At 40.7% G+C, this 24,252-nt stretch overlaps 1 protein-coding gene across 1 annotated transcript in view; it reads left to right on the top strand.

The window, feature by feature from the left end:
- LOC124070386 (protocadherin Fat 3) overlaps positions 1 to 24,252 on the top strand; it is a 62,196-nt gene that overhangs the window by 12,468 nt on the left and 25,476 nt on the right. Inside the window, exons 6-30 of the mRNA XM_046410265.1 lie at positions 123 to 321; positions 5,355 to 5,416; positions 6,547 to 6,861; positions 8,069 to 8,279; positions 10,130 to 10,201; positions 12,752 to 12,888; positions 13,402 to 13,677; positions 14,024 to 14,234; positions 14,389 to 14,603; positions 14,820 to 14,978; positions 15,065 to 15,186; positions 15,334 to 15,516; positions 15,665 to 15,779; positions 15,901 to 16,182; positions 16,613 to 16,963; positions 17,971 to 18,144; positions 18,234 to 18,764; positions 19,387 to 19,751; positions 20,010 to 20,163; positions 20,791 to 20,898; positions 21,022 to 21,205; positions 21,497 to 21,717; positions 22,336 to 22,788; positions 23,240 to 23,374; positions 23,495 to 23,888. Coding sequence (XP_046266221.1) covers positions 123 to 321; positions 5,355 to 5,416; positions 6,547 to 6,861; positions 8,069 to 8,279; positions 10,130 to 10,201; positions 12,752 to 12,888; positions 13,402 to 13,677; positions 14,024 to 14,234; positions 14,389 to 14,603; positions 14,820 to 14,978; positions 15,065 to 15,186; positions 15,334 to 15,516; positions 15,665 to 15,779; positions 15,901 to 16,182; positions 16,613 to 16,963; positions 17,971 to 18,144; positions 18,234 to 18,764; positions 19,387 to 19,751; positions 20,010 to 20,163; positions 20,791 to 20,898; positions 21,022 to 21,205; positions 21,497 to 21,717; positions 22,336 to 22,788; positions 23,240 to 23,374; positions 23,495 to 23,888 — 5,629 coding nt within the window. The remainder of the gene's footprint in view (positions 1 to 122; positions 322 to 5,354; positions 5,417 to 6,546; positions 6,862 to 8,068; positions 8,280 to 10,129; positions 10,202 to 12,751; positions 12,889 to 13,401; positions 13,678 to 14,023; positions 14,235 to 14,388; positions 14,604 to 14,819; positions 14,979 to 15,064; positions 15,187 to 15,333; positions 15,517 to 15,664; positions 15,780 to 15,900; positions 16,183 to 16,612; positions 16,964 to 17,970; positions 18,145 to 18,233; positions 18,765 to 19,386; positions 19,752 to 20,009; positions 20,164 to 20,790; positions 20,899 to 21,021; positions 21,206 to 21,496; positions 21,718 to 22,335; positions 22,789 to 23,239; positions 23,375 to 23,494; positions 23,889 to 24,252) is intronic.

Raw genomic sequence — 24,252 nt, 5'->3', positions numbered from 1 at the left:
ATGACAGTTAAAATAAATACAAGCACTCCTTATTCCTGTTCCTTGCCCAATCGTAGCCTTCTCTCTCTTTCTCCCTCTGTCCCTCATCCTCTTCTTCGTCTTCTCCCCGCTTTTTCTCTCAGGTAGAGGATGTCAATGATAATGCTCCCCTCACCTCAGATCCTATTTACCACCCAGTTGTCATGGAGAACTCTCCAAAGGATGTGTCAGTCATCCATATCCAGGCGCAGGACCCTGACCTGACCGCCACGCCCAGTCGTCTGAGTTATCGCATAACTGCAGGCAACCCGCAGAATTTCTTCTCCATCAACCCAAAAACAGGTGAGACTCACAAACAAACACATCTCTTTAAATAATTAAAATGCCTCAGTAACATAATCGGCAGTTTATGTGTTAGACTAATGGCACAATAAGTGATATATCCTTCGAAACAACAAATAAACGCACCAGTCTTTTGTGTTTTTATGTTTGTGTTTCTCTGAAATGACTGAAATTTTCTTTCATGACGCACCCCCTGCTCCACGGTGATTCAATAAAAGATTTAGGTTCCCACACAACAAATTAAATAGACTTTTGTGCCCACACAGTCAAACATCTAGGACACTGATGAGCCACCCAGACAATCTTCACTGCACTCTGAACTGAGTACTGCCTCCAGTCTTCTTTCAGGGCCAAAGCTGTTTGCAGCGTACTCAAGCAAATCAGTGAGGTCTTTATTAAGCCAGTGTGTGGGTAAATATCTTTTAATCATGAAATAATTTACAGTCAAAGCTCTTTTATTTCCAATTACTTTTGTTCCCTGAAGGAAAGTCAAACAGTTTATTTCTCTGCATTCTGTGATATATACTAACAGGAATAAAAACATGCTTTTTTTCAGGCAGTTACAAAATGTTTGTTATGGTAGTTATGCTTTTGTCTGGATGGATTGGGCTGTAAAGATGGGATCAGAAATTATGAGCATCCTATTAAAGAGCCGTCCACTGATTTAGCACTTCCACTGTACATGTTGGACTTGTGATGGATGGATAAAAAAAAAAAAATTGTATCAAAATAGATGCCATCTTTTCCCCCCACATGGCATCTACCTTACACACAATGCAACTCAGGCACTGATTTGGGAGATGTGACTTTGTCCACATATGCAGTAATAATCCCCAACACCTGTAAACAGATTTTGATCTGTGAAATCGATAGAGCCGCCATTTAAATATCAGACAGATGCTGTAGACGTGTTCACGTCGGACGCTTTCTCTCTTTCCGTCGCTACCAGATATACACAAAATTGTTTGTTTTTTAGACTTTTTGAGTAACTCTACCATTGAGATCATTTGCATTTTATGTGTTTTATTTAGACATCTTCTAAATGTTGCCAGAACCACAAATCTTTGCTACACACCTGTGATTTTATGTCCTTGTAAATTTTTTTTTTTTTTTTTAAGACACTCACACACTCGAATTCCACATGCATCTCTTTAACAGGCTCACAAAAGATGATTTACAACTGCAGCCTGTGAACTGAATGTCACCTCACTACATTATGCCCAAACATAATTTACAAACTCAGAGTCTTGTAGTCCTTGTGAAGGAGATAGGATCACTGTCAGGGCATGTCCAGATCCCAGACTTTTATACAGTTTTGATGCACCACAAAAACGAATAAATGACAAAATTTCCACCTTTGAAAATTAGACAACATATCATTATATCTGTGCAGAATACAAACATTACTTAGGCTCATAAATTCAGATGTGTTTCAGTTTTGGCTGCCAAGTTTGAAATCCTGGGGCGGGCTCTGTGCGTTCTCCAAAAGAGAGCTTTGCTTGAAGCTTCCATTAAAGAATTATTGAAGAGGTGAAATGTTTTATTCAAATCCTGGTGAAAAAGAAAAGTGTGAAGCCTATTCTGTCTCAGCCCTAGATTAGGTTATGAGTGTTTCAGTAAACAATAAAAGGCAGACTTCAGCTGTTGCAGAGACCTGTTTTCTGACTCAAAGACAAGTCGATGTAACAATCAAAAACTGATGTCCTGTATGTAACATGTCAGTTAACAAGTTTGTAGTAGAAGGAATTTTCTGAAGGTGTTGGCCTGCGGCATGTGGGTACCTCCATGTTTTGTTTCTATGTTCCTCTATAGCATGAATATTCTTTGGTGATAATGAATGTACAATATTGACAATATGCAGGGAAGTGGTCTGGACCGAAGCAGGGTGAAAAGGCTAACACTGATCCCAACAGAGACATACTGGTCTTCACACACACTCATAACATGTAAAATTCTCACACCTGCTCTTGACTCTGAGTAAAATATGACTCTGGTCATATGTCTCTTAGCTGTAATCATCAGTTACTGTGCCTGGTGTTGATGCATCTACTTCATCAGTTGCAGCGTCACTCTGAGATGATTACAGGTGCTGTTCACACACCCATCTGCAGCAAATGTGATTCATGTGTGTGTGAGGGTAAGAGAGAGAAAGGAAAAAGAGAGAGAATTTGTGTGGCAATTTAATCAATTGATTAATTGGTTACAGTGGTGTGTTAGAGAGGGCAGCTCTGTTGCAGTGAGTCGATGAAGATGACGCTGCTCTGTGGAGTTTGTATCCACATGTGCTCATGTCTCAGCTGTATCAAAACAATTTGCCCTTGTGTTTATGACAGTGTATTTGTATGTGTGTGTGTGTGTGTGTCACAGGGGAGAGTTTTTAGCCATCTGAGCCCTGCTGTCTGTCTCTGTCAGAGACCCACATTATTTTGTTATCTGTTCCTCATTAATTCCATACGAGGGAACTCATATTGATAACTATCTTGTTCACACTGTGATAAATGAACTTTCATTGCAATACTGAGCGATTGATTTTTAATATTTCATGCACTCTTTTCTCTCATAGGCCACACTTCAGGGTGGCTTTCGCCGACTTATTGAATTCCAATAAATAACATCTGAAAATCGTGGACTTTTTATGTGGATATGCTATATTTTGCAGTTTTAGAAAGGCACTGTGAGAATTTGAATACGCTGGTACAATAAGTTTCACAGTAATGTGGCTTACATTGACAGTCTGTTAGTTTGGTAATGAGAAATGCATGACTGAGAGAAGCATTCGTGAATCACTCTTCACTGTTTATTCAGTCAAAAACTTTCTGTGTACCAGTGATTTCATTGGAAAGATGAATAAACAAAACACAGCTGATTGATTTGCTTTCATGAAGCAGCTGTCAGCCACACTATGACCTGAACTATTGGCAAAGCCCTTCAAGTTTCAAATTGTTTTTCAAAACTAGGTTTGGGGTGGTTCAAAGTAATGCATTTTTCAAGTTCACTCTGGAAGTGTCAGTTTGATGGGTTTGAGGTTCTGCAACAATTCCCAAAATGTATTGAAGCAAAACTTTGAATGAGTGCTAATGTGCTGTGACAGCTTACAGTGCTGTCTGTTTGTCTCTGGGTGTGTGAGTGAAGCCTACCTCCTTTGGGGTCGACAACAAAACAGATGAGTGTTGACACAGGGTGTTAGATAGAGTGCTCCTTCTAAAGGCGTGCATGTTTGTTGAGCGCCATCATGGAGTCATGATGGCTGTGTGACCTCTTTAACAATCCATTATTGGATTCTACTGGTTCAGTTGTACGATAATATTAACAAAACAATTGTATGTGTTTGAGCTGATATTCATGATCAACAATGAACAAAAAATGGGAATTTCGTTTGTTTGTGTTTATGTTGTTTCCCCAGTTAGAAAGTGTATCAGAGCTTATACAGCTAGGAAGTAGGGCACAAGGAAAGAGGAGAAGTCTATAGATCAGAAAACAGGCCACTGAACCATTACATACATTTTGTGTGAAGGTGTGGGAGGGGATTTTTAATTAATTTTTTTTCGTGTCCCATTAAAAGAGAGTTTAGTCTAACTGCAGATGTGCTGCGAGCTGTAGATCATTGATTTTTCTCAGAGTTGTTACTTGTGCTGTGTTCTGCTGAACAAGCCCCTCCTCCTCCCTGCAGTCTCTCTCTCCCACAGCTTGTGACCGCTGCTCTAGATTTACTTCTAATTTGCTTAATTGAAGTTAGCCTGCATGGCAAGCTCAAGGTGACACTGTGATATGCGTCAGCATGAGAGTGTGTAAGTGTGTGTGTGCGCCATTCGCCTATCCATTGAGTGTTGACTGCACATTATATAAACATCTAAAATAATCCTACCTCGCTGTAACACCTCTTTACACTGAAACAAACACTTTATCACCATTCAAGCACATTCAATGGAATCATTCCACATAGAAATCCACACAGAAATAGTTTCACAATATATGTATATGTATGTTGGGATTTGTGCATGCATCCCTGTGTGTATGGATCTCTTAATTTGCATGTACACATAGTTATGCGAATTTGTGCACATACTGTGGCTGAAAATAAGAATGAAACAGCTGGCAGATGGATTCTTTTTCTATAAAAAACAAAATAATCCTATTTCACTTCTTCTATTAGTGCATTTCTTTCTGTGCAGTTGTATTTGTGTGTAAAATAAATCCAGGCTCTGACAAATGTACCTATTTCGCTGTGTTTGGAGACTCTCATGAGATCCTTAATAGTGTACAAGGAATATACCAACAACATTTATTTCTTCTGGAAAACAGAAGTCAGCTTATAATATTGAATATAAATATTGAATTGCATTTTTCCCCCGTTTCCCCTCTAGCCAGGGTAATGTTTGGGGAAACTTTTCATTTGTTTAACTCACAAAGTCTTTACTGATTAAACCCAGCAATTATTTATTAATTACTGATTGACAAACAGTGTTTGTGTTCGGGTGTGTGTATGTTTGTGCGTCTGAACCACCTCTGTAGTTGTACAGTGACAGTGAGCTAGCAAGCAAATGACAAAATAAGAAAATGCTAAGATAAAAAGAGAGAACAAAGTGCATCAGGGAAAAATGGAGCTGTCGCTGTTAGTGATCTTCATTGCAGCCTGTCAGCGTTCGTCAAACTGTCTAACCATCACCTGAATAATCTGGTTCAATCAAAACTATTATCAAGAGCTCTGCTCCTTTCCCTCTGTCCTGGTGACATGCTGACCAACCAAATGATCCTCATCCATAAAGTACCATATGGACATGTGCCAAATTCCATTGTCTCTACCGAGGCCACAGACGAGGCCATTTTTTTTCCCAGCAATATGTGTCCATGTGAATGTTCACATACGCTTGCTTGTTTCTTTTCAAGTGGAATATTTTCTAATTGGAAATTATTTTGGATTATGAGGAGAGATATTTGAAGTTGTCTTCACACCAGCCGTAACTTTGAATCTTTATCAAACATCTATAAATCTGTGTTTGTCTAATCTAAAGTTGCTCTTTTATGATTTTTAGGGCTAATCACAACAACCGCGAGGAAACTGGACAGAGAACAACAGTCAGAACACTTCTTAGAGGTACAGAAAAAACTGAATATTGTTCATGGGTTTATAGTGTTATTATTTATCTGGCCCTGCCACCTGCCACATCCCACTATTAACAGAGACAGGGTAGAGGACAACCCTGGCAGGTCCTCAAGGCTCCATAAACTGTGATGAATGGTTGTAGTTTTGGGCCCCAGGTTTAGGATTTTCTAAATGTAATCATTCATCATTGGTTATCTTCTCTACTCAGGATGGGAACAGGGAGGAGAGGAGTTGGTCTGCCCAGCATTTGATAAGCACAGACACTGGGCATACAGATAGCTCCATGATTACCATTTCTGTTGCCCCTGCTGCTCTGCATGCAGATGAACCTGATAATCAGAGATTCTCTACTTTAGAGACATGAGCAAACTTTTGCTTCCCCAGACTTTTCTTACAACTTATTAAATGCTGCTGAATCTACAAGCACGCTACCCTTCAACAAAATGGAATGAAATAACCCATAGTTGACCCACAGAATTTCAGCTTTGTGTTTTCTTTCTGTATAGCCATTTGACTTACGTAGCCTCAATAACTCTTGAAACTGCTTTGTTCTGCTCCAGTACTTAATGGGAACCCAGAGTATGACAACACGCTACAAAATGAAAGCAGCAAAAAAGTTGTAAAAAGAAGCTTGTAATCTAACAACATCATACACTTGAACATTCACACCTAAAAAGAGTTCAAAACTGGGGTCAGAGAAGTCTTTGTTGCTGCATCGTCTTGTCCTGTCCTGTCCTGAGATTTCAATAGGAATGCCAGTCCATGCATGCCACCCACTGCTCTGCCTGCCAGTCTATGCTGCCTGTTTGTAATTAATAGTCTAGTGAGCAGTGATGCTGGCAGCAGTGGTGTTCAGCCTGATCTGATCCAATTGATCAATGATCAGACCTCTGCCTCTGCCTCTAAGGGATCAATAATACAAATAGATTTCCCGTGAGCTCAGCCCCATGTAGCCCACAGCAGCAGCCTCACAATGGGAGCCAATGATATTAATAAATATATTCACAAATACAGTCCCACGCATATGACAAATACAACAATCCATGTCTCTGACTACCTCATGTGTTTGTTTGTTTGTTTGTTTGTTTTTGTATGCTCACACGCTTGTCTGTTTTCCTCAGGTAACAGTTATAGACGGCCCAGTGACCACCCGCCAGTCCACTGTGTGGGTCATAGTTCACATTGAGGACGAGAACGACAACCCGCCCACCTTCCCGGAGGTCACATATCGCATCAGCTTGACTGAACGAGACCGCAACAAACGGGGTGAACCCGTCTACCGTGTCTTTGCTTATGACCGCGACCTTGGAGCCAATGGCAACATCACCTACAGCATTGTTGATGGCAATGAGGATGAAAAGTTCAGTATTGACCCGAGGACTGCTATGGTGTCATCGAAGAAGATGGTGACAGCAGGAAGCTACGATGTCCTCACTGTGAGTTTCATATACCTCGTTTTTATAAAGGGTCTAGAGTTTTATTTAAATATTAAAGCAAAAATACAGCACCTATTAGCAACATGGTAAACATAACAATAAATCTGTACTCTGAATTACAGATGGTCTTACTGGGGATAAGACTGTGACCTATTTCAGGCACAGTGCTCCTCTTTCCACCGCTGCTTTTCCAATTCTTGTTTCTTGTTACAACTAAATTCACGACCAGTTGGAGCTCTTTTAGTTCACAGGGTTCTGCTGTCATGCAGGTACAAAGCCGACAGGAGCAATTGCAGCCACATTGTTCATTTTTCATTGGACAAAAGTCCATTTTAGCTTGTACTTTGTTGTGTCTATGGCCAATGAAACCAGAAGTGCTGAGGTGTGTAGACTGACATGTTTACGTGCATCATCTTTTTTTACTCTGGTATGAAATGGGACGCTCACATGCCCTTGAGAGTTTGCTCTTGTGCTTGTGCTCAGTTTCAGTGAACATGAGTAAATAGCAGAGTTGTGGATGTGACTCTCTCCTGTGACAACAAACAAACCAATCTTCTAACAAAGTCGTTTTTCTTTATTTTCACGGTAATGCCATCCTCTAAGCGAATGATGGTTCACATAATGTATGTGGCTCACAGGTTCTGTTCTTCAGTGAACACCACTTATAACACCATATTTTACAATTATTGGTGCATAAAGGTTCCTCTGAAGATTTAGTCGATTTATTTTTCTTAATTCTTGTCCTATTTGCTGTGTCAGAAGCAGAGCAAGTTATATTCAGCAGGGACGGTCATCCCATTAAACTGTAATTGCTGGGATCAATTTTTAGGTTAGCAAAAGTATTTTTTATGGATGAGATGTTGTCGCTGAGTGTATGCGTAAGTCAGTGCAGGTACCGTGTCAGTGTAGAGAAGATGAGTATAGATCTCATCCATACAATTTTAAAAATCTGTGTGAATGGGAGAGGACAGAATTCTAATATGTCCTCGATGTTTACTTTCCTCGAATGCATACATATTAACAACAGAGCCAGTGTGAAGGTAATTCCAGCTTAGAATAAATGTAGTCCTTTTGTCTGCAAAATCTTCTTTTTTCTAGTCTAGCTTATCATTGTCTCTGGATTCTGTTTAAAATTCCCAATGGACTGATTCATTGGCTCTTGTGTCAGCTGAATGTGTGGTTTCTCAATTTTCCTCGCCTTTTGTAGATAAAAGCGGAGGACGGCGGTGATCCCCCATTATGGTCTACTGTCAAACTCCATGTAGAGTGGATTCGCAAACCTGTCCCCTCACTTCTGCCCCTACTGTTCACCCAGAGGTACTACAATTTCTCTATTTCGGAGACAGCTTCTGTAGCTCAGCCGGTGGGAGTAGTCGCCGTCAGCCAGTCGACCACACCTGTGTGGTTCAATATCATTGGTAAGAACATCTACTTATCATACTAAAGTAATTGACAAGAGAACAATCCATATTCAGAACTTTCTTGTGCTGTCAAGTTAATTCACATGCAGTATTTTTTGTTGTTGTTTTAATGTTTTAATTCATAAAGTAAAAAGAGAAATTCTGTTTTATTCCAGAAGTCATCAGATTTGTGAAAACATATGAGTTAAAGAGACTGAATTGTCCCTTGAGGTATAAAGTGTTTTCCATTTAATTGACCTGGTAAATCCATCTGCATGATAGTATCATGAAAATGCATTTGCAAGGTTTTATTTATCATTTCGGGTCATGCCTGTTCTGGATGATCCACAGTCAACACACAGGCAGCTATGCATTTCACACCTTGCAGTGTAAAAGGTTGCAAATCTTGCATTTCTGGATTCAGCCTACAGATGTTGTCATGGACAATTCTTCTGTAACTTCGACATGTTCCAGTTTTTGTTACTTCTCACATCTCAGTTTTTGGAAGGATAATTTTAAGTGGATATTTTAAAATAATCAAAATTAGCTTGTTAAAATCAAAAGGGGGAGGCACAGTGGCACAGTTGTCACATGAACCTGGAACCCTCTCACTGTGGTGGGACAGCCTCACAGTGAGAGGGTTTCAGGTTCAGGTTCAGCTGGGATAGGCTCCAGCCCTCTGCGACCCTGACAGATGCAGCGGTATAGAAAATGGATGGATGGAAAATCAAAAAGTCAATGACGCATTCTGAAGTTGAGATTAACTGAACATGGGCAAAAGTACATTGTCTCTTCCCAACCTTTTTTGTAAGACGTACTCTCACAGCTCTCTGATAAACTCAAATACCTCATTCATCTACACTACCGCTTTTGTTTCGAATGCGTTCATTGAAATTGAACTGAATATTATTTAATTTTTAATCATAACAATGCTAAATCTAAAAATATATATAATAGATTTTCATACTACTGATCTGAACTAAACTTCACTTCAGTTCTTCTGTTCCATCTCCTCTACTTACTTAATTGCTACTTTTTATGCACTCTAAACTGCAACAATTTTTAAAGCTGACTCAGTACGTAGATGTATTTTTTTTTGGTCAATCTAGTTGAGCTGTTTTACAATCTTTCCTCTTGCCACCTGGAATCTGCAGAAAAACCAACTGGGGTACCCGTCCTGGTCTATATACTCCTCATCTTCCTTCTGGATGGTTTATTTTGCTAACAGCAAGCTGCCAGGCAAAGGACAGTAAAAAAATGCTTCTGCTGCTCCTGTGGTTCTGGAAACAGTGGATTTTCTCATTAGCTCAGCGTTCCTGTTTAAAACTGGGGAGCTCTGTCTTGATTCAAGTCTTTGAAAGGATAATCTGTGAATAGTTCATTATTTATTGCTACTCAGCGGTTCTGATTACAGTTGCCTTTCTCGGATATTATTACAAAAGGAGTTGATTGTTAGTTGATTATTCTTTTTCACTCACACACATCAAAGTTTTCAGAAAATGCAAATGTGGTACATTTTTCCTGTTCCACTCTTGCTGTTGATATCAGAGGAGTAATTGTGCAGGAAAAGCTCATTAATATTTCAGTTTCTTTTTCACAAAAAGTGAAAGCATGGTGATTATTTCTTCTCTCAAACTTCAAGAAGTGGACTTGAATATCAACCACGAATTAATCACATTTCCCTTACTGTGCTCAAGTTTTCTGTTTAAAGTTCACTTACAGTGCTTAATAATGTGCATAACTGTGAAAGATGTCAAGAGGTTGACTTTGCAGAGTGCAGTATATTCTGATGCAGGCCTTTGATTGAAAGAATATCCTTTACTCTCTAAATATTAATGATCTCTTTCTCTTTCTTTCTTGTCGTTAAGGTGGACGGCTCGCCAGAGAAATGTTTTACATTCCTCAGAATGCATGTGGAAGAAACTGCTCCCTTGACACAGGTTTGGCCAAAGCCACTTTTGCCACATCTCTTCCTCATATGCCCCAGGTTGTGAGAAACTCAGAAAATGCAGCGTAGAGCAGTGTTGATTGATCCGAGTCTGAAAAACTATTCTCACACAACTCTGCACAGTTTTTCTCTACTCAGCCAGGACACGTCTACACCTTTAGTTCAGCCACTATGCTACTATATTTTGAAAATAAATGGAGAGGGAGAGTCAGTCTCTAATAGTAGCGTTCTTACCCCAGACAGGCTGCTCAGAAGGACATCTGAAAAATGTCAAGGCAAGTGAAGCCATCTAAGTTTCAATATGAGTCTGACTGATGCTTTATCTGCAGCTCCAGACTATCCCAACATATCATTTGTTACAACAGGGAAAGAAAAGCATAATACTCTTTGTCACTGATGTTGTTACAGTAGTTGACTTTTTCAATTTTTTCCAGATCTTTTGGGTTGATGATCATGTATGTCAGAGCATGGTGTTATATGGTGTCCTGTGCTATTAGGATATGTGAAACAAACAGTATAGGGACTCACTCAAAAGAATTGCTCCCCAGCACCATTATTGATATTGTGGTATTTTTTTTTTTTTTTTTACATAAAATGAACTCCAGTGCTGGGGTAACATGTTCTAAAAGTAAGGCATTAGAGTAATCTATTACTATAAGCAGTAACAAAGTACTGTAAAGCCTTCTATGAAAGCCTTCTATTCTATAAAGCTCTTCTATGTCAGCTCATACTTTATCACCCAACTTCATCATGTTGACAATGATGCATACGACATCAAAGATGGTCATATACGACATATTAAATATTTCTTGAAAGCTGAGTGTTAATGTTAGTGACTCAATGAAAGCTCTGACGAGACTGTAGCCCTTTCGAAAGCTTTTTCCACCCTTGAGTTGTCTTTTTGGAGACTTCCTAAAACAAGTCGTAATGATAAATCCAACTTTAAGTGTCTTGTGTGATTGTTTATGTAGTCATCCATACTGGAAAGATCTATTGTTGTTGTTAGCCTGATTGTTAGTTGCCCACAGGCAATACCATCATTAATCATACTATACAAAATCGCCCACTATTGGATCTGCAATCAAATGCAATAAACTTGAGCTTCTGTGCTTTGATTACCTGCTGTGAAACATTACCCTCTTCCATTTTATAATGACTGTAGCCGTTCTTACTTTTTTAGTGAAAGTAACGCAAAAAGTATTGTTATTGGTATTTCTCTACACAGACAGTAGTATAGTGAAGTAACTTATTACTTTTAAGTGAAAGTAATGATAATATATAATACATTACATTTTGAAAGTAACTGGCTGTCTCACTTGCAGAGTCTATGCTTTCCAAAGTCAATGACAGAACAGAGATCATCGACCCTTTGAAATAACTACACCTGGCATGTCTTGTCACTTTTGATACAAAGGCGGCATCTTTTCATGCACATGCTTGAGAATAAAAGATAAGGAACTCTTACAAGGAAGTAATGAGGAGGGTTGATTTATAGCCTGTGATCTCCAAGGGTCAATCTACCCTGTAGCTGGCTTAATGACTTTAATGAGACACAAATCACACTTTAACACAGATATGATATTTACAAAGACAAGAAGTAAACATAATACAAGCATTAGAAACAGAATTTCTATCACAGTTGATCCACAGCCCCACAGGGGACCTTTGAGTCATCAGTCATGCCTGTTGCTTATCTGCTGACAACAATTAAAGCTGCTGCACAGTAGTTATAATGACATACTACCAGTATTTTTTTCTGCAGACATACACTATACACATATTATAACTTAAACTGTTCAGATTATAAATCACTGCATGTTTGTAAAATACAGATGCTGCCAAACCCCCTTAGACCCCCCTTAGACAGGAAAGAAAAGCTAATTCTGTTTTTAAGAGACTACAGATTGTGATTTCTGTTTTTCTTGATGCTGTGAGGTTGTAGTAAAATACTGACCAACCTCTCCTCCAGAAAACAAAAAACAAAACCAAGCTAAAAAAAAAACAAACAAAAAAAAAACCCAAAAGCGAATCCCTATGGTTTGCTCCGACTCAACACGCATCAGTGGTCCTGTGAAAAATGCCCAATCAGTATTCATATGCTGAGGAGAGCTCAAGCGCCCAGATATCTCAGGAGAGAAGCTGGAATGAGACGAGGGATGGTGCTGAATACCTAACACATATCAATCCTCTCCCTCACTCTAATCAAACATTAAGCCTCTAAACTGTACCCTCACCACCCGTGGAAAAGACTCGGCTGCAGGTTTTTGATCTCTGAGATGGGTTGTGTTTTGGAGTGATAAGACAGATGTTTGTGTGGCTGTTAACAGCTTTCAGGCTGCCAAGTGGGTTCGGTGCTACATTGCATTGCATTTCACTTCATTTTATTTCACAGACCCTCCAGCTCCAGATGCAGGCACCTGGCCAAAACAATTACACAGTAATAACTTAGAGCACCTGAATTTAGCGCGCAAAGTGAATACTAAATGACTGAAACTCCATATGAACTATGTGTGGATGTGTGTGTGTGTGTGTGTGGTTCCAGGAAGCTTTGACATGCAGTTTGACCTTCAAGTGGGGGTGGGGACTCTAGTTGTGGCCAAGCCCCTAGATGCAGAGGTGCAGTCTGTGTACAACATGACTGTACAGGTGACAGATGGGACCAACTTTGCCACAGCACAGGTACACACACTTTTGATTTGTTATGCACTGGTACTGCCTCTTACACACTCCAGACCCACATCAAATTAAATTATTGTTACCTCTTCCTAGGGGAGCTGTTTACTCAGCTTTCCTCTCTCCTACACTTGCACTGCCTTTTTCCGAAATTATCTCTTGCTGACTATGAAATGTGTCTTTTGTTGCTCTGTCTTTGACATTTCCTTTGCTCCAGCTGTCTTGGCTGGCCAGCTAAGTCTGCCTTGTAAGAAAAATCCTTGATATCAGTGGATTAATGGGATTAGCTTGGGCAAATAAAGGTCAAGTGTTTGCATAAATACAAAAATCCCTCTTCTTCACATGAAAAAAATAACAAATAACCGTTCTATGGAGATTTAGTGTAAATACCATTGTAAATACCAAACCTAACTCTTCTACACCTGGGGACTTATTTTTAAGGATCATATGCTGAGCACAGCTCTAGTCTGTACTCACTTCTGACTTTTCAAACTCCACTTCTGTCTCTTCGTTACTCAGGTGTTCATCCGAATACAAGACAGCAATGATAACCCTCCGGTCTTCTCGCAGCCAGCCTATGATGTTAGTGTGTCAGAAGATGTACCAGTTGACATGGAGCTGCTACGGGTTAGAGCATCAGACATGGATGAGCGAGCTCGTTTGAGTTTCTCCATCTATGGCAGCGTAGACCCAGCAAGTATGAGACTGTTCCGGGTCAACCCTGGTACTGGTGTTGTCTACACTGCAGACAGATTGGACTACGAGGCCAGAACACAGCATATCCTCACTATTATGGTGAGAAGGGAGACATGGAAGAAATATGTGTGTGTGTGTGTATGCGTATTCCTGTAGTGGTGGGGTAAGGGTCAGGATTAAACAAGTAATGTTTATTGTTATGGTTAGGTGGTGGTTAAGCCTCCAGGAAATTAATGCAAGTCTATGAAATATCCCCAAAAGTAATGGAAACACGTGTTGTGTGTGTGTGTGTGTTACTGTATGTTCATACATGCGTAATTAATTAACTCTAATTCCAAGTTATACTCCTCCTCTCAGTTGTGCTGACCTCACTTAATTTCAGTCAATTTCTGTCATTTATCACCTTCTACAATGCTATCCATATTCATCTCTCATTTCGCTACAGGTCAAGGATCAGGAGTTTCCATTTAACCGTGACCTGGCTCGTATCCTGGTGGCGGTGGAGGACTCCAATGACAACATCCCTTATTTCACCAGCACTGTATATGATGCTGTGGCTTATGAGTCTTCTCCCATAGGCACATCTGTACTACAAGTGACAGCCTTGGACAAAGACAATGGGATTAATGGGCAACTCACCTATAGCATGGAAGCAGGTGTGATGCTGTCTGAAAATAAAGAAGTTTATTAGTTGTATATCTCTCTTTTCCCATGTTATAAACTGTGGTTTGAATTGTGATTGACTTCAGCAAACAAATTGCAATTTGCATTTACCAGTAATAATATCTGTAACCTTTCCGCTACATTCAGGTAACACTGGGGGTGTGTTTGGCATTGATAATGCCACGGGCCTTATCTTCATCGCCAGGGACCTGGACCTCACCTCTGTGGGCTTTTACACCCTCACTGTGCGTGTCACGGACAGTGGATTTCCTCCATTAATGGCTACAGCCTCGGTTCGCATCTCCTTGATACTCTCTGACTACTCCAACCCCAAATTCTCTCAGAAGGAGTATCAGGCTGAGGTAAAGAGATGACTGGAAGGATGTGTTCATGGGGCTGGGTTGTGGGAAGGAAGAGATAGATGCTTTTAAAAAAGAGGCTGAGAGATGATATGGAGGGCTGGCTGGTAAATTTCTAGTCAGATATACAGTAGGTAAATATCACCTATGAAATGTCCACATAGCTCACCAAAGTGATCAAAATTTCAACACCAGCATCTTCTTCACTTCTATTTACAGATAATGGAGAACAGCACTATTGGAACACATGTAACCACCATTAGCGCCCTCAGCCGTTCAGCACTCTTTTATGACATCACCAGAGGCAACGAGGAAAATTGTTTCTTCATCAATCATCATACTGGTGTAATCAGCACACGGAAACTACTTGACTTTGAGGTTTGTTAATCCTTGTGTTTCACATTAGTAGTGGTAAATTTATACCATCTGCCGAAGCTCAGTGTTGCTCTTTTTTTCATTGGCAGCAAACAACATCCTACTTTCTGGTGGTACATGCCCTGAGCATGGCCAGAGTGGAGGCCAGCACCACTGTCATCATCCAGGTGGGGGATGTCAATGATAGCCCACCTGTCTTCCAGCAAATCAGGTATCAGTGGTTGTCTGTCTTGGAGTGTTTTAGCACTGGCATCCTTCTATGGTGTTTGATGAGCCTTGTTGAGTCTTGACAGCATGCAATTCTCTGAAGTAATTTTAGCATAACTCTCTTCTTTTGTGTCTCTTTTTACCTCAATAGGTATGTGGGCGCAATCAGTGAGGCTGCTCCAGTCAACAGCGTGGTCCTGTTAGAAGATGGCAACCCTCTAGTCATCCAGGCAACTGACAGGGACCGCAATCACAACGCCCTGTTGATGTTCCAGATATTAGATGAGACGGCTCGTATGTTTTTCAGCGTGGACTCTGGGACTGGATCGATTCGGTAGGTGACATGGAGAAAGTAGACCAACTGCATCACCACAGAGGATCACTAATTTGTTTTCTTATAAACTGATATATCTCCTAATTTCCTGAGCAAAACCAAAAAAAAAAAGAGATTTCCCTTTATTTGAATGTTTCTTAAATTTTAGAACGATTGCTAATCTGGACTATGAGACCTTCTCTGAGTTCCTTTTCCAAGTTCATGTCAGAGACAGTGGTCAGCCTCCTAGGAGTGCTGACAGCCCAGCAGAAGTGGTTATAAAGGTAAGAAAATACCATGTGAATCAGCTTCCACTGTCTCATAACTAACAAATCATTCTTGACTCACTTTCAGTCATGTTGCATTTGTAGACACAACTTTCACTACGTGTGTACCCTGTTTTAGGTGATCAACATCAATGACTCACCTCCAAAGTTATCACAGGACATTTATGAGGCAGTGCTGCTCCTGCCAACCTACATGGGAGTCGAGGTCCTCAGGGTTGAGGCTTTCGACCCCGATGTGACTTCTGACCTCACCCTGAACCCTGACAAATCCATCACCCCTGAGCTGGTTTACTCTCTGGTGGACAGCAATGTGGAGTACTTCTCTGTGGACCGCTACACTGGAGTTGTGACTGTCGTCAATCCAAACCTCAATAAAGATCGTTACCACTTTAATGTGAAGGTGAGAGATTAGGTGTGACACATAGAATTTCTGTGTATCACTAGCTTGGAAAAACAGCATGCAACAGGCTCTCATATTAATGATCTCCACAGGGAAGTCAGACCTCAGGGTCAGCTGCATTGTGCACATGTTGCCAATAGATTCAGTATTATTATGTATAGTACCTCAGCTCTGACGTTGTAGTTGATGCACAGTTTTCTGCTCAGGTTGATGGGACGTTTCCAGGTTTTTATGCCCAGGGGCTGTTTTGTTGCTTTTATTAAGACAGAAAAGGGCAGTGCATGCAATGTCATATGGGATATGCAATAAAACTCCAGCATTACATCCACTGTGTTAGCCTATTGTGAATCTGCTGTCAAAAAAATGCAAAGAACGTTTTCTCATTCTGTGCTGGGGGCCAAACAAGACTTCAGTTTTTGTTTGTTTTAAGGTATGGGATGGACGTTTCTCCAGCATGACATCAGTCACAGTGCTTGTCCGTGAAACCATAGACAGTGGCCTTCTCTTCACCCTCCCGATCTACTCCGCCTCCATCCCAGAGAATATAGCCAATGTCACTTTAGTGACTGTTGTCAACACCGTCGGCCACCGCCTCAACGAGCCGCTGAAATACACTCTGCTGAACCCCGGTGGACGCTTCACCATCCGGCCGACCTGTGGAGTGGTGCTCACTACTGGTGTGCCTTTTGACCGAGAGGAGAAAAATAGTTACGAGCTGGTTGTGGAAGTCAGCAGAGAAGATGAGATACTGAGGGTGGCCAGGGTGACCGTACAAGTTCAGGTGGGTGTGGAAATCTGTGTGTAAAATCGAAAAAAAAAAAAAAAAAAAAAAAACTACAGTGTTTTTGCTTGCTTTGAGAAACAACTTCACTTGTTCCTGTCCTTTTACTCTTTACTTTTGCAATTTCTTATTTCTGGGAAGGATCTGAAGTTCTGCGAATCATAAGATCTGATTTTCTTTGATGTTTCGTGTTGTGTGTTTTTTTTTTAAGTTTTATGCTGTGTGGGATGATTAGTGTTTATTTGTTGTTTACTGTATTTGTCATCAGAGCCGACCGCATTTCCTAATCCTGTCACCAGATGTTAAGGACTGATTCTTGGCCCTTGTTTTAGTTTAAAACATTCAAAAAATGAACCAATATTATCAATTGAATGTGAATAAGACAACTATGTACTGTGTTACAGAGACATATGCTGAAGGTAGCATACTACACTTGCCTCAGCCCATCCTGTCTTTAAATACCGCTTTGTACCTCCAGAAGTAGTCTGATTGCCTCTGGTATTTTCAGCTGGGAAGAGTTTCTCAGGCTGTCTTAGCATTTAGTAAACAAAATAAACTCACAAAAGAAATATTTTTCCTCCTATTATTCTTACTAAACAGAATACAACCGTACACCTTCTGAATATTAATATATTTTATTGGACTAAGATGAGCATAATTGCCTTGTAAAAGACGTCTTCTTTAAATGAGACATAAACTAAATAAAACCCACCAAAACCGTCTTTTCTGTGTCTCCATAGTCACTGGTTTGGTTGAAACGAATCCTCAATTCACGATGTGAAAATATTCCACCTCTACACAAGATTTTCACCTACCACTGATGTGTCTCACTCCACCGTGGAGATAACTACTGCAAATTGTATAGTCAGCAACAGATTGTATTTGGCAGTTGCACTGATGATATGCTGCTTCCTATATTTTTTTAGCTAGCTTTGACTTCTGTCTGTATTTCACAAGTTGCCCCTTTAAACCCCACTGAAGTCTCTGTTTTTGTTGTTTTTGTTCAGGTGGAGGATGTGAACGACAATGCTCCAGAGTTTGTGAACCTCCCCTACTATGCTGCAGTGCAGGTGGAGGCAGAGCCAGGATCAGCTATTTTTGGGGTCTCAGCAGTTGACCAAGACTACGGTCTGAATGGAGAAGTGACTTACAGTCTTAAGGAGCAGCACAAGAATTTTCAGGTGAGATCTACAATTAATTACGTTTGATACAGGTTTGTATATTCTCATGCTTCTTCTGTTACGAACTGGTGTTTATATATTCCATGCAGGTGAACCCTGTGACGGGAGAGTTGACCTTAAAGAGGGCCTTTGAGGCTGACTTATCGAACGCAGAGTACAAGCTGGTCCTTGTGGCCACTGATGGAGGCTTCCCCGCTCTGACCAGTGAGGTGGAGCTGCCTGTTACTGTAGTAAATAAAGCCATGCCAGTGTTTGACAAGCCCTTCTATGGTGTCACTGTCAGAGAGGATGTGGCCGTGTCTACCTCTGTCTTGTGCATCAATGCCACCAGCCCAGAAGGCCAGAGTGTCATCTTCACCATCACGGATGGAGACCCTTCCTTCCAGTTTGACATTGGCTTTGACACGGGAATCATCAGGGTGATTTACCCATTAGACTATGAGACCATGCAGTACTACCGGTTAACAGTGAAAGCTACTGATACACTGACTGGGGCGAAGTCTGAAGTTGATGTAGACATTGTCGTGCTGGATGTAAATGATAATCCACCACTGTTCCAGAACATGTCATACTACTCTGTGCTTCCTGAGAACTCCATGATTGGTACAACTGTGTTACAGGTGCGTGTACGTGTGTGCGTATTAAATCAGTCCACTGTTTACTCTTCCTGAATGATTGTTTACACCCATGACTCACTTCAGCTGCATTGTGAGTGAATATTAGATAGCCAAATGATTTATTTATCTGAGGATAGTGTGATATTTTCCAAGAAATTTCCCAGTGGAAGCTCATGACCTTTAGCGAATAATAGAGAAGTGCTGTTGTCGCAGTGACGAACACATTTGCACAAGACAGTTCTAACAGAGCAAAGTACTGGAGCACATGAGTTCTGTAAGAATTTCTCTAGGGTTAGCCAGTCATCAAGATAGGTTAATGGCCTTATCTGAATACATTACTGAATTCAATAAGAATGAGGAGGCAGTCTAAGAATTTTGCACCACACGAATTGTTTATCATGCATTGAAATACACCTGGGGTTGCTCAGTGGTAGCTCAATCCATATGCTGGAAGATGTTGATATGGTTTTAGATGTAATTGTACCCTAATAGTATCTTAGTGAAACCCAGAAATGTATTTCCTTTTTTTAATTTGTACTTACTGTGGATATTATAGTTATAGAGACTAGTCAGACCTTGAATAATACATGAGGAAGTGCAAAGTCTGATGTTACTCTCCTTTTAGGTGTTTGCCCAAGACCAAGACTCAGAGAAGAACGCCTTTGTGAGTTACCAGATCCTATCTGACATCTACAACAGCACTGACTACTTCCATATCGATAGTAACAGCGGACTGGTATTCATGGCACGCCTGCTTGACTATGAGCTCATCCAGCGCTACAACTTCATTGTCAGAGCGACGGACAGTGGAGACCCTGCCCTGAGCAGTGATGTTAGTGTCACGGTGACTGTTACTGACACAAACGACAGCCCACCTAATTTCAGCCAAGCCCTTTACGAGGCCTTTGTCAGCGAGCTGGCTCCCCGAGGACACTTTGTGACTTGTGTTCAGGCATCAGACGCTGACATCTGTGATGCCCATAGGCTGAGGTGAGAAAAAAGGCATTCCAGAAAGTTTGGGTTTGGTGTTTTCTTTGCAATGTTTTATAGCAGTGATAATTAGAACATTTGTACTATGAAAAGCAATCTCATTTTTTGTAATTTTCCCTCAATTTTTTATGTCTTTTTCTCAAGTGGTTTTAGCACTTCTAAAGAAAGAGTAAATATTTGTCATTCCAATACCTTTTGAGCAAGATAATTCTATCAGACATAATCAGCACTGTACTCTTTTTTTTGATGTGCCTTCAGGTACAGTATTCTCTCTGGGAATGAGAGAATGACTTTCATGATGGAGCCAGATACAGGGGTGCTCAGACTGTCTAACAAGAGGCGACAAGGCATGAAACTCTGGTATCATCTCAATGTGTCTGTGTCAGATGGAGTCTTCACCAACACTGCCCAGGTGAGACAATCTCTTGGTGGTTGCGATATGGTTCTCAACTGATTTGCTCTTTTATAAGCTTTGCAGTGTTTATACACAGCAAGCCAAGTGACCTCCTTTGGCAACCACTCGCTTCAAATTTGTTACACACATTTGCAGCTGTCAAGCACGACTGCTGTTTTCTACCCCTGACTGCTGAGCATCTCTACAGTTGCAGGTTAATGTGTGTTCATGTCATATCGGATTTACTATGAGGATGAGCTGCCAGCTGGAAAGAAATGTGCACATCTGTCTCTTAATGGTGATTACAAGTGGGACTCTGGTATCCCATATCTCTCATAGCCCATGTAATATGGTGTAGGAATGATGCATCATCTTTTTCTTTTTGGTTCTCTTTCTTCTTCTGACATGATTTTTGATCGCAAGCTGCTTCCACAGTGGTTTGTCAGAGAGTTATGGGTGTTTGCAGTTGTATCAATCACCAATTGGTCACAAGCCTGGCGCTCTTACTGCTGGTCTGCGTGGCATGTTGATGTGATTATGCTGGACAAACCAGTCTTATTAATTGTGATAGCATCAACAAAATGTCAGCAGACATGAGGATAATGATGGCGAGATGACGATTGTAATGATGATGGTGATCCCCAGGTGATTGTACGTGTGCTGGGAGCTAACCTGTACAGCCCAGTGTTCAGCCAGAGGTTCTACCTTGCTGAAGTCCAAGAAAACGCTCCTCCAGGGACAAAGGTTATTCAAGTAAGCATTCCTTCTCACTGTTCATCCAGTAATGTTCTGATCAGGGTTTTAATAGGAAACTTTATGAATAAATGGCGGTGACCTTTCTGGCATTATTTTCCGAATCTCTTTATGGATTTCCAGGTTCGTGCAACAGATGAAGACTCAGGACTTTTTGGCCAGATCACCTACTCCTTCATCAATGACCTGGGAAAAACTCAGTTTGCTATTGATGCAGATGGTGTCATATCCACTGTTCAGAAACTAGACAGAGAAAATCCTCTTAACAAGGATATGGTACTGACCATTATGGCCCTGGATGGTGGAGGTAATATTTCTGACACTGACCAAATTAATTGTATACTGCATACTGACTAACTATATGATCCATTGACTCGTCCTCCTATGTCCAGCAGGTCAAACACTTAGCTAACATGAGTGCATGAGTGGTCACTGTAGAGTAAGATGATGGCATTTGCATAGTAAGATCCCACTCTCCTGAAAATAAATTAATATTTAAGCATATTCACATTACACATGCATTACATGTTAAGTTTTTATCCTTGTTAAAGCTTTGCTGAATCTACATATGTACATTTATGTTCTGTTATTTTTCCAGGTCGTGCATCATTTTGCACAGTGCGAGTGGTTCTTGCTGATGAAAACGACAACGCCCCTCGTTTCAGAGCTGTGGAGTACCGAATGAGCATTAAAGCAAATGTTGCCAAAGGTTCTCTGGTCACACAGATCCAAGCCACTGACCCTGATGCTGGGTCTAATGGGAGGATCACTTACTCCCTTTACAGTGAGGCACGTCTGTCACTCGTTGATGTGTTGGAGGTCAGTACATTTTGCTTAACTATATAATTTATAATATTTTAAAACAGATTTGCACTACATGGCTGTGTGTTTATTATTAATAGACCTGCAAACATTTTCCTCAAGAAAAAGAAGTAGTAATCTAACCAGATCTAAACCTCCATAAATTTGTTTAATGTGAATAAACCATACTCAAACTCGTAATTTATCCTGCAGTCCAGATTTTCAATTATATTCTCAACTGATAACCCTCGCTCCCCATTTCAGCGGATTAACAACCATCTGCCATGTGTAATTACGCAGTTTTAGCCACCAAATCAAAATGATGTTATATCAAAATTGATGTTTTGCTGTTCAAAATGTGTAATGGAAATGAATCTAAAAAAGTCCTAGTAGCTATAGTACATAGAAATAGGTACAAAGTGGAAGCTCAGACATTATTTACCGTGCTCTGACAGGTGGAAATAAAAGGACATAATGGATAAAGTAAAATCCAGTTTAAGCCAGAGGAGAAAAAACAGTGTGGACCTGTTGGCTCAAACACTGTCAAGTATAGGCTGTCAAAGATGTAATCTCTGTAACTAGGATTATTGTCTCTAAAGCAAATTTACATGGCAATGTGATTTTGCTGGTGCCCAGGTGGAGCCAGACAGTGGTTGGATGATGACTAAAAGCACTGTGGACCATCTCCAGGGAACTGTGCTCTCCTTCTTTGTCAAAGCCACAGACGGCGGCTCTCCGGCCAAACACTCTCTCGTGTCAGCCTTCATCCATGTCGTCCCACCAGATGCATTCGTTCCCTCCTTCAGCCAGCCTCAGTACTCCTTCACCATCCCAGAGGACACAGCAGTAGGAACAGCCCTGGGGTCTGTGTACATGGGTCCTGGACAGATCGGGTTCTTCACCGTAGTTGGAGGAGAAACGATTGACAGCAACCAGGGAGGGACCTTTCTGGTGGAGAGGGAAACAGGTCTGATCCGTCTGGTCAAGCCGCTGGACTATGAACAAGTCACCATCTTTCGCTTTAAAGTGGCAGCAACAACAAGAAGAGACCTGATTGAGTCTGTCTCCACCGTAGACCTGGAGGTTAAAGTGCGTGACACAGTTAAATATGCATACTCATATTATTTCATTCAATTTCATTAGAATTAAAGTGTAACAAAACTTAAAGATGAAAATGAAATATACCTAAGCTCTCAAACAGACATAAAATAATGAGTCTGTGAGAAAGCAGGTGTTGCTAGGGGTCAGAAAAAATAAAGCTCTTGTAGTTGTGGTAGTGACAAAAAAGTGGTAAATTAAAAACTAAGTACAGCAATGTCTTACAAGGTGGTTTTCATTCTCACATGACAAAAAATGTACAATGCACAGATGCAGTCTCACAGTAATGTGTATGTAAAAATGAATAAATGCAGTTATGTGAAGTACAGTTAGCAAATTATTCAAAAACACTGTAATAAGAAATTTAATTCCCTTTTGCATTATCTTCTCGGTATAATTTAGACTTTCTGGGCTGATTTTATGAAGATTTGTCATTTTGCAGATCCTAGATGTGAATGACAACAAGCCAGTGTTTGAGACTAACACCTATGTAGCCACAGTGATGGAGGGGATGCCAGTGGGAACAAGAGTGGTCCAAGTTCGTGCACTCGATCCAGACTGGGGTTCTAATGGACAGGTGTGTTACAGCTCATGTATTTTGGTCTTCCTCAGTGTGGTACAAATGTGTTTCGCTGTTCAGTTCTTCACTTCAGATACTTTTACAAGCTACTTAATGAAGCTTTTTTTGAAATTGCAGGTTACCTACAGCCTTGGATCTCTGCTCACCTACAACTTGGACTTGACAAAAGACACTCGGTCCCTCAGTGGCCCCATCGGTACGAGTTCTGTCTTTGCTATTGACAGTAAAACAGGCTGGATCACCACAGTGAGTCAGATGGACCATGAGGCCTGTTCCAGCTACAGCTTTGAAGTAGTGGCCTCTGATCTGGGGGAGTCGCAGTCTCTCTCCTCCACCACGGTGGTAACCATCACTGTGTCAGACGTTAACGACAACCCACCGCGCTTTGAGAGGGAGCTGTACCGGGGGGCAGTAAAGGAGAGCGATCCCCTCGGAGAGGTGGTGGCTGTCCTAAAAACCAAAGATCGAGACGGCACGGATCAAAACCGCCTCATCAGCTTTTACATCACCGGTGAGAAAATGAAGGGAACACTAACATAATGTACTTTGCAGTACACATTCTGTACTGCAGCAGTTGTCCCACATGCAGCGAGACAAGCTTGTGTTGTATAAAATTTATTCATTGGCATAATGGAGCTTCTATTATTAAAGGTCAAACTTTAAATTAATTTGAGCTCAAATGCCAAACACAACTAATCTTTATTTTTCATATTTACATTTCATTTTAATATTACAAGGTATGCATAATGCAATAAAACATTTAAAGTGAAGCAGAGCAACAAACAATAGTTTTAATTAGTTTTCAGTAGCACCAGTCAACTTTGGAACTTCTACTTTAAGCAATTCTTGTGAAACTATCAGTTGGAATTCAAATA

This window comes from Scatophagus argus, chromosome 14 (genome assembly GCF_020382885.2).
Source record: "Scatophagus argus isolate fScaArg1 chromosome 14, fScaArg1.pri, whole genome shotgun sequence".
Classification (NCBI taxonomy): domain Eukaryota; kingdom Metazoa; phylum Chordata; class Actinopteri; family Scatophagidae; genus Scatophagus; species Scatophagus argus.
This window is presented reverse-complemented; position numbering and strand designations above follow the sequence as displayed.